Source organism: Rhea americana, unplaced genomic scaffold, assembly GCF_003343005.1.
Source record: "Rhea americana isolate MKP2758 unplaced genomic scaffold, rheAme1 scaffold_314, whole genome shotgun sequence".
Classification (NCBI taxonomy): domain Eukaryota; kingdom Metazoa; phylum Chordata; class Aves; order Rheiformes; family Rheidae; genus Rhea; species Rhea americana.
In genome coordinates this window covers 487,481-497,066 of record NW_028186440.1, presented here as the reverse complement: position 1 = coordinate 497,066, position 9,586 = coordinate 487,481, and the positions used below count along the sequence as shown (strand labels likewise).

Genomic DNA, 9,586 nt, shown 5'->3' with positions numbered 1-9,586 from the left:
TTTTTCTTTTTCTTTTTCTTTTTCTTTTTCTTTTTCTTTTTCTTTTTCTTTTTCTTTTTCTTTTTCTTTCTTCCCCCCCCTTCTTCTTTCCTTAACTGTATAGGGATCATTTGCTACTTTGTCACTTTTTTCTTGTGTTGCTCCGTGAGATGTCTAGATGTTGTTTACACAAACAGGGGTAGACAGAAGCAAAGCAGCAGAACTGCCCTGGCTGCGTGGCTAGACCCAGAAAATCTTTCTTTCCCTATAGCTATGAAACTAAATGCAGTCTTTCCACTCCAGCACGCCTGTGTGGGGTGACGTTATATCCTAAGACACAGACGATTGCTGACTCCATTATTTCAGTCCAGCTCCACCTGCAAATTACCATGGTGAAAAMTGATGTGAATTGAGAATTTGCTGTTGAGTGAGCACCGTTTTGTAGGTTTTCCAGAAGTTTATCACAAAAGACTGAAATCAGGTATGTTTCAGAAAGTTTAATTTTCAAATTCTAATCTGGAGCAGGAYGTTTATAAACAATTCTTATTCCAGTAGTTCATTAAACTTCTTTAGAGTCTGTTAAAGTGAGAGTTGAGTGGGAAAGGTTTTCTTTGTCTCATAGAAATTTACACTATTTCAGAAAAAAAATATTTCCATTCAGTATGATGATGAAATCAAAACTTTATTTTTTTTTTCATAGACATACAAAAATACTATTCCAGAGTAGGCAATATCTCAATGATTAAAATACTCAGCTGAGACACAGGAACACAGCTAAGGCTCAAGCCTTTACTGTGCCTAATTCAAACAAGACATTTGAACGGCAATCTCCAAGCCCCAGCGTCCTGATAACTAGCCTGCTTCCTACAGAGAGGGTATTTTGAGCTCTTCTATCAGAGCTGTCCTGCTATGGCCAGGAGAAGAGTCTGAACTTACACTGCAGYGTTTAGGGCACTCATGTAGCAAGTGGAAGACTAAGATTCAAATTCCAGACCAGAATAGAGACATGAAAGTTGGCCTCCCACTTCCATAGCCCTAACAGCAAATCTATTAGCTACRCTGAAGTAGGAGGAAATCTTGTCCAAGCAGAAATTCCATTTTGTCAAAATTAACGTATATGTTTCTGGAGGGGGGGAATAAGCAGCAGTATAGCTTCAACAATCAGAATTATTACATGAGAAATTTGCCAGCCAGCTCCAGCTGTAATCCCAAACTTCTCTCGAACTTGCTTCCTTCTGCAAGCACCAACATCTAAGTCTGTATAAATCACAAAGAAGCAGGAGGTGATTYAGATTTGAGTTACACGATGCCCCAGCTCCTAGACCTTAAAAAAATACCTAAAAATATTGCATACAAATTTGGCTTGTGCTTTTCTTACAGGTTATGTTACCGGCATTTATGATGCTGGGAGCAGGCGGAGCAGGATGTTGCGCTAACAGATGCGGGGTAAGTGGATATTTATGTGTTGAAACGTCACTATAGAGTTTGCACAATAGCTCTTAAATGGCTGCTTAGCAGGTGGAAACGYACAATGATAAACCATTACACCAGCATCAACAGCCAAGTCAGGAAAATGCGGAAGTAGAGCTTGATCTACAGCGTCCCTGGGCTGGGGCTAAGAAATCGGTTAGCAAGCAAGAATGTTACAATATTGCAGCTACTGATATAAGGGAAATTATACATAGCCAGGACAGATACGTGCTCSTTTAGCCATGGTCCTGAAGGATGAAGGGGACAAAGCTGCTTTACTTTACTCCCCACAAAGTAAAACACTGYTCCAGTGTCTTCCTGCCCAAGGAGGGCAGGAAGTCAAGGTGGCTGCCCATTTCTTCTGCTTTCATCTGGTCCTGTGTTCTCCATACCATTCTGTGGCAATTCAGTTTTCCACCGATTCATTCTTCCTTACCTTTGAACGGACAGGTACATCAGCTGTCTCATTGGCCACCACCATGGGGTGCTGAAACTGAGCTCCCTGAGTGCCAAAAGCCTGAGCTGCTTCAGCGGGCACAGAGAGCAAGCACCGTCTTACTGCAGCTGGTCCCAGGCTCGGGTGCTCTGTAGACTGAACCTGCRGAAGGCTTTGACCCATCGCACACATTTGCCCAAGGGTTATGTGCGTAAGAGGTGCAAATGCAATTTGGGCTCTCTGTCATGCAAACAAAGACCAGAGAGAATTTTCCCCTTAATAATTAAGACTATTATAAAGCAACATGCTATACAGACATCTCAATTAATTTTCAAGCCCTGGGCACAGCCTACTATGTGGCCATCCTCATTAACAAGAATAAATCAAATTAGAAGGCTTTTCTAATCTGCAGACTTCCCAGAAACAGTCTGTAACTAGATTCCATACAATAAAGCATTTCTCTTCTGTACTTTTCAATTAATATTTAGTTTGATCCATGAGATCTTTGCCTCTTAAAGTTGTTTGACTTCAGTTAATTCATTATTAATAATACCAAATTACATTCTTCGTTAGCATGCCAACAGGCACATCACAGGGGACATGCTGTGACAGTGGTTTCATCAAACATGACGTGCACAGCGGGGAGGATTTACTAAAGATGGTCAAGGAGTCCTGTTGCAGAGCTGGAATGTGAGCCTCAACGCCTTGCATCCAAAGCCTTAGCCAGCTGCTTCTCCTGATTTTGAGTAATACAGAAAACCGTGATCAAAAATCACAGTACTGTGTAGTACTGTGGATGCTCACGTGCTCTGCAGAATAGGCTAAGTCACAAGGGGAAATTCAGCTGAACAAGACTCAGTTGTAATGCAATGTCTAGGGTCTCCCTCCACAGTCCTCCATCTCAACACTAAATATTACACTGGTCCTTGCAGTTTAAATCTGAGCCAAGAGTCAAACTACCCCAGACAGATTGGGTTGGTTGCCATATCTGGCTTCCTCCATCTGCTGACTCCGCCAATAGCACGCTGCTGGTTGGCAGCCTACATCTGTAAACTGCCATCTGCTATTCTTCTTCCTGGCCTCCATCCTTGAGCTGTTCAAGGTCAGGGTGGAAAGGGGTGTAGTTCTAAAAGTCATCTATGGCTTAAACAGAGTGTGGTTCAATGTAGAGATGAGAAGGAGGCATGAACAAAGAGTGAGTAACTGTGAACRGTGTTAAAAACAATAGTCCTGCATGCTCAGCCCCTGGGAAAGAGTGACTTCCGAGCATGGAAAAAGAGGTGAGTTTTGCAGGGAGATCTGAAGGTCAATGTGTTTCTTCAGAGGAAGAAACCTCAGGGAAACTTCACTTGACAGATAGTTGGAGGAACAGAGCAAAGACCCACAGCAGGGTTGCTCAGCCTTCCTGACTSTATGAGCTGTAAGTCCAAGCCTGAGTATGATGTGAGCCAGCAGACGCTGGAGAGCCAGAGCTCTGCAACTGGTTCAAATATGCACAATGGCAACAGTTTTCCAAGGGTGTCAGATCTCCTTGCAAGGTGGATCTAAGATGGACCTGAAGCCAGATCCAGGCTCTTGGTGGCTTATCTGTCAGCCCCACCCCCACACAACTCTTCTGGCAGGGAAATAGCCCATACTGGAACTATTAAGGAGTTAGCATGGTCCAAAAACTAGTCTGGCTGTCCTTCTGCTTTGAGAGCCTGAATATAAAAAACTCGATTTACAGAGAACACTCATCATTGGTTTTCATGGTGAGTTTGGAAACAAGACTAAAGAACCRATATTAATCAGAATTATTATTCAGTCAGAACACAACTATGTTCCTCAGGGTAGGGACTATCCTGCTATATTTTGTGCAATTCCTAATTTAATAGATCCAGACTTCGTCATAGCCTTTACATGCTGCCAAAGTATCAACAATAAAAGTAATAACAATCACAGTATTTCTCATCCCTTTATTCATCTTATTGAGTTGTGCAGTTCACAATGGGTTTTTTACATTCTAATTATGCAGTACATATTGAGTAACTTTTTCCATTAATCCATTTTAAATTGTTGCCTTCAAACATCCCTAGATGCCTTCTTGTTCTTACAGTATGGAGTAATGATTTTGGAAAGTAACAGATTTAGAAAGCTTCATGTCCTTCAGCTTAGCATGTACATATCAGAAAGCATCCACTGCATAGGTACAATAAGGAAAAAAGCCCCATAAATGTATAGCTTATGTCRTTACATCAGCAAATGTATTCTACTACTTCCTTCTAAGCCTTCCTTAAGAGTTAGTGGCAGAACAAGAATAGCCTTAGCAGATTTCCAGACAAGCAAAGCTAGGTAAGCAAAGATATCTAGATAACCAGAGAGGATTTTAATTCATCAAAAACATCTCCAGAGAAAGAAACACGGAAGAAAAAGATCTTGATGAAACAAGAACTAGGGCAAGAAAGACYAGTGAAGAGCAGTACAAGCTGGGACAAGAGTAACTTGTTAACTCTTTGAACCGAAGCTGCTGGTTCAAATGCTCCAAGAATGAATGTTGAACATCCTCATCAACTCAACAGAGACAAACCAATTGCATAAAGGATAAATCAGGGAAAACATTAAAAGAGAATCATCAAAGAGAATGATCAGCAAAAACTTCGCAAGCAGTACAGAACAAGTCAACATCATGGGAAGCTGGTGATTACAACAAACTCAAGCATCCTAGCTTAGACTTCATTTCCAACTGAAGCCACAAGTGAAGCAATCAAAATAAAATAAAATAAAATTAAGGAACAAATGAAGATGATGCAACTATGGAAAATACTGAAATGCTGAAGTGACGAGACAATAAAATTGTTGGATTTCCATAGAATATGAGGCAAGCCTCCAGGTTTGCAAAAAGTAAAAATAATGGAGAAATGCCATTGTGTGTCTAGAAAATGACTGGGAAAGGCAATCTAAAAGCTACAGTACAATTATATGCATGGTAAAGGAAATATGTGAGATGAAGCTAACTGTACAATCGATAGCTTTCAAATCAGAAAAACGTGTTAAAGAATAATTATCAAAGATAACACTGACTAGTACTAACCACTATCACAAAACTAGGAGACCACTTAAATTTTTCTATTATAATTGACTTTGGGACACCCTGTACTGCTATGTTGTGCTAAAAGAAATCATCAGTGTAATTAAGATCCTTATATCAAGCTGCAGAATGCACAACTGAGGTAAGTGAGAAAACAGATGGGGAGAGATTGGTTCAGCATAGGCAGGAGTTTCAAAGTATTAGTCACTCGCTTTTGGTGATCTTATTTTGAGAGACAGTGCATCAGTTACAACCCAGGCACTATGGATCAGGACAATATACTGAATTACCTACATTTTGCTGACAATGAAGCTCTGTTAAGAGGCAACTCAGCCAACATGCACATAAAGACTGAAAGAGTGTCTAGCTTTGCAAAAAAAAGACAGAAYTATTAATCCTTTATGATGAAATAAATCTCATGAGAAATCCCAGCAGCTTCTAACTCAAGTATTACTTTAGAACTGAAAGAACACACAAAGTGAGTCAATTTGCACACTGGTAACATGTAAGGGTATACAAAAGGCAGTAATTTCATCCAGCTGGCAAGTTGGAAACTGTATTCATCAGCTAAAACTTGTTAGGGTGTTGAATAGACCTGTTCAAGACTAGGTCTCAAACAGCCAGCATGGATGCTGGATATTTCCATTTGTCACTGTAATGCAGCAGGGTTGCTACCTTCTTTCTGGACTGTTAGATTTCACCAATATTTGCTGGCAACAGAAAAAATGTAAGGCCTGMAGTAGTTGGTTTCAAACCCAAGCCCTGGATGGGAATGTTTCTCGCGTGCTTCTTCAAATGTGTCTCTGCCCCAGCTCCCCATGCCCTGATTCCTAGGCAGCCGTGCTGCCTCTCCTCTAGCCCAGGTCTCTTCCACAAGTTACTTCTYCTTCTTGGCAGAGTTGTGCACAATCGCAAGGAGGAACAAGACTAGTGGGTAACCTTTCCYGGGTATAACCCTGGTAGCACCAAGCTGAAAAACCTTGTTTCTAAATGTAGACAGTAACAAAATACATCCTATCCATTGAAAGAAAACTACACCAAAAGAGCAAAACTGAAGTGTCTGTGCGGGTGGCCGATGTGAGACATGTAGGTACATCATCTATAATTCAAAATCACTGCTTGCTTGTTGCCACGTTCAGTACAGTTAGATTTCTTAGCATGAGTAGTRGTAATATCATTTCGTGCTGTTGAAAAGTAAAGGAAAGCAGCAACTGAAAGGCTCTGTTGTGTTCTTCACCGATTGTYAGAAACAACTAATGCATTTTCTATTGCTTTCACACCTGGTTCAGTAATTGATTGCCTCTTGGTTTCTGTTGGTAGAGAAGTGCCATTGGCTGAAGAGCTGGAAATGCCAATGCACCCAAGATATAAACCACATCAAGCCAAGATGGGTTGGCTTCGTATCGGCTTTTTGCAAGAAGGCCCATGAGATTTTTTTTTGTAATTAATGAGTTAAATACGAAACTGAGTAAGCCCTGTGCCTACTCACTTTTAATGGAAGAACAGATACAGGTTGGAATCTTTCAACTCCCAGGACAGCTGCACCAATCAGAAGTCAACTACTTATTATCCCCACGAATATATTGCTGCTATTAATTTCTGCATGTAGTAGGAAACAGAAAAAAATCAGTTTCCTTCTCATTCAGCATAAACCTTCCATCCTACTCAGTGCATCTGTGAATATAAYGTTGAAGGTTAATTTTCATCTCTTTCAGATGCTGCTGTCCGTGATTCTGGCTGTGCTGGGATTTGCAGGAGGAGTGTACTGTGTGGTCATCTCCTCACTGGGGCTGATTGGTGGACCTCTGTGCAACACAGGTGATGGAGAGTACATTTACCCTTTCAGGAATGACACACTGGAGTGAGTATGATTTACAGACTCTTCCAACTTTATGTTGTGAAACCTCCCTACACACATTTTTTATAGAAAATTTGGATTTTTCCAAAGCGAACAGATGCCYCACCCTGGTTAAGCTTGAATTCACATTTCTCCGAGCCAGCATGGTCCAGCCGGTCATCTTGACCAAGGGCTCATCTTTTGGCCAGTTGCCTGTTTGCTCTATTGTACTTGTCAACACCCTTTGTGAAAGTTGCACCAYGCTTTTGAAAGACTGCTGAGTTGTGAGCTGTGACTCCCATCAGAGTCAAAGGAATTATTTGATAACTACGTCACAGCAGTCTGTAAAATCATACTGAACTGAAACTTCTGAAGAGCAAAGCAAAAATCATCTCTAACTCTTTAAAGTTAGCACTGGGAACCACTCTTTTCATGCCAGAGCTGGAAACCACGTATGGACTGAGCTGAGATACGATGGCAGAAATGGAGAATATGGAGACCCATTTTCAAGCCATTAGGGACCTTTCCCTTCAGTAATTAACGCTGTCATAGARCGTAAGGGGAGCTCTTGTTTATGCAGCAAAGTGCAGGTCTGGCTCTCCTCCCCAGTCRTCAGCTGCACTGTTGCAAAGTGGATTCTTAAAGAGAATCACCAGCTTTTACCAGTTACAGTAGAACCTGAGACTTACTTCACGTCATGCAAATGAGCTCCAAAAATGTAATGCCAGAAAAGGCAAAGCCTCTTTATAATGGCATGCAAGTCAAAGMCTTTTCGTATTTTTGTTTTCTAATATATTGCCTGTCACTTTTCTCTATCACAGAGACAATTATTTGTTCAATCAGACAACATGGAGCACTTGCAAAGAGCCTGCAAACATCATCCTTTGGAATATTGTTCTTTTCTCTATTCTCCTGGCAATCGGTGTGATTGAAGTTGTCCTTTGTTTTATTCAAATCATCAATGGACTTATTGGCTTCGTATGCGGCACATGCATGAGAAAACGAAAGGTTGGTATGCAGCAAAAGGTATCAGGGTGCTTACATTCTTACCACTTTTCTTTTTCAGACTGTTTGAGAGTGGTAAATGGTCGAGCAGATCTACACGACCCCTGAACGAACTCATCTGGGGAGCTGAGGCAGCACATGCATTTGTGCACAGCCCTCTCTCCATACCGTGGTGGTCAGTGACAATTCAGTCCTCAGATGTTTTAGAAGAGCAGTGTGCTATGCTGGACTGACACACTCAGTTACGTGGCTGTGTTCCTACTCAAGAAGCCTTTTGGATAAATGATGCCCCAGCAATTGTAAATGACAGACATGAATTTGAGGGATTTTKTTAACAGTTAACAATAGTAGAAAATGTAATTTTCCAAAATAACAGAAAACCTTTGTACAGTTTGATTTATCACCGCTGCTTTCTTTACTGTTTATTTTCATTGAACAAGATACCTGCAGTATCTTGTCTGATACCCGTCTGGCCTATTAATTAATCATCTTTCATTCTTTGCCTTTCAGATGAATATTTCTGGAATGTGACTGACTTCCAAGACAAGCCCCGAGCTACAGTTTCGCATACAATAAGAATCATRCGTTGTGCTCTATTTATCTGGGGGGAGGACAAAGAAACCCCCAAATGTTCAGGATCTTTGGGGGGGAGGGGTAAAATGGATTATTTAATAAAGAGATCAAGATGGAAAAGTTAGATTATTTAGGATCTGAGATTCCAAATTTTCTTCTGACTAAATACTCTTGCTTAATCCCTGGCACACTATGTGTGCTGCCCCAAGCACCCTGTTTGGGTATAAAACACAACGATTCTCAGATAAAAGTTCGCTACTTGCCCTGTGGTGCCTATGGGAAACTGAACCATTGTTAATATATGCATTTATCAGCTGCACTAAACTGGTGCTCTCTGGCTGGTTGTAAATAGCTTCTGGTCCCCCCAATATCTAGGCTTGATCTCACCTGTTTGTTCCCATTAACTTGCTAGCTGGGCACTCAGACTTAAATTAGGATCTGCAAAGAATATATTGAGCTGCATTTGCAACACTGCAAGGGCAACTGAAGGAAAAAGTTTTCTACTTCCCTTAGTGAGCCTGGAGCCCAACGCCCTTGTGCTTATTYTGTAGTTTGTTGTCGTATTTGACAGAGTCCAACACACATCAAAACCAGCTTTCCAGGAGCATCTGATAGATGTGGTAGCTGTAGAGGTTCATTTGGGTCAACAAGGGAAATTGGCTTTTGAGCAAGAGTTTAACAACACCATATTTAACAAAAAGGAGAACTTCACCACAGACTTCCCTCACGAGACTGCATAGGAGTCTCACTGATTTCTGTGAAGATCTAGACAGCTGTGCTAGAACAGACCACATTTAGAAATAGTTAACCAGTAAAGATAAACATGAAGTCAGTAAAGGTAATAATTATGTGCAGCTTAGTAACAAATAAGAGATGTAATCTGAAAGGAAACAAATTACATCAATGATAGTGTTAGAGCAAACGGTAATCCCACAAGGAACTACGTAATTTGCCATCATCACTCAAGATCAAGCCCTTGATGCTAAAATCCACGACTGGCAAATTTCAGAAATTCCATCATTTCTATGGCTTCCTCAAAGACTAATTCTTAAACACACCACTGACTTCTCTGAGTCAGCCAAACTGTAAATAACTCCTAAATGCGGGTATGCAGTTATGGAAACCTGAATTTACWTGAAGTACTTAAAATCCATTTTTTCAAAAAGAGGCATTTATATTTTCTTGGTCAAAAGTTGTTCATGTCTCTAGACTGCAATAT

General features: G+C 40.9%; 1 protein-coding gene across 1 annotated transcript in view; it reads left to right on the top strand.

Annotated features, from left to right (window-relative positions):
* LOC146592887 (transmembrane 4 L6 family member 1-like) overlaps positions 1–9,107 on the top strand; it is a 12,166-nt gene extending 3,059 nt beyond the window's left edge. Inside the window, exons 2-5 of the mRNA XM_085310229.1 lie at positions 1,360–1,425; positions 6,668–6,813; positions 7,611–7,815; positions 8,919–9,107. Of these exons, the coding sequence (XP_085166355.1) occupies positions 1,360–1,425; positions 6,668–6,813; positions 7,611–7,815; positions 8,919–9,107 (606 nt within the window). The remainder of the gene's footprint in view (positions 1–1,359; positions 1,426–6,667; positions 6,814–7,610; positions 7,816–8,918) is intronic.
* The last annotated feature ends 479 nt before the right edge of the window (positions 9,108–9,586 follow it).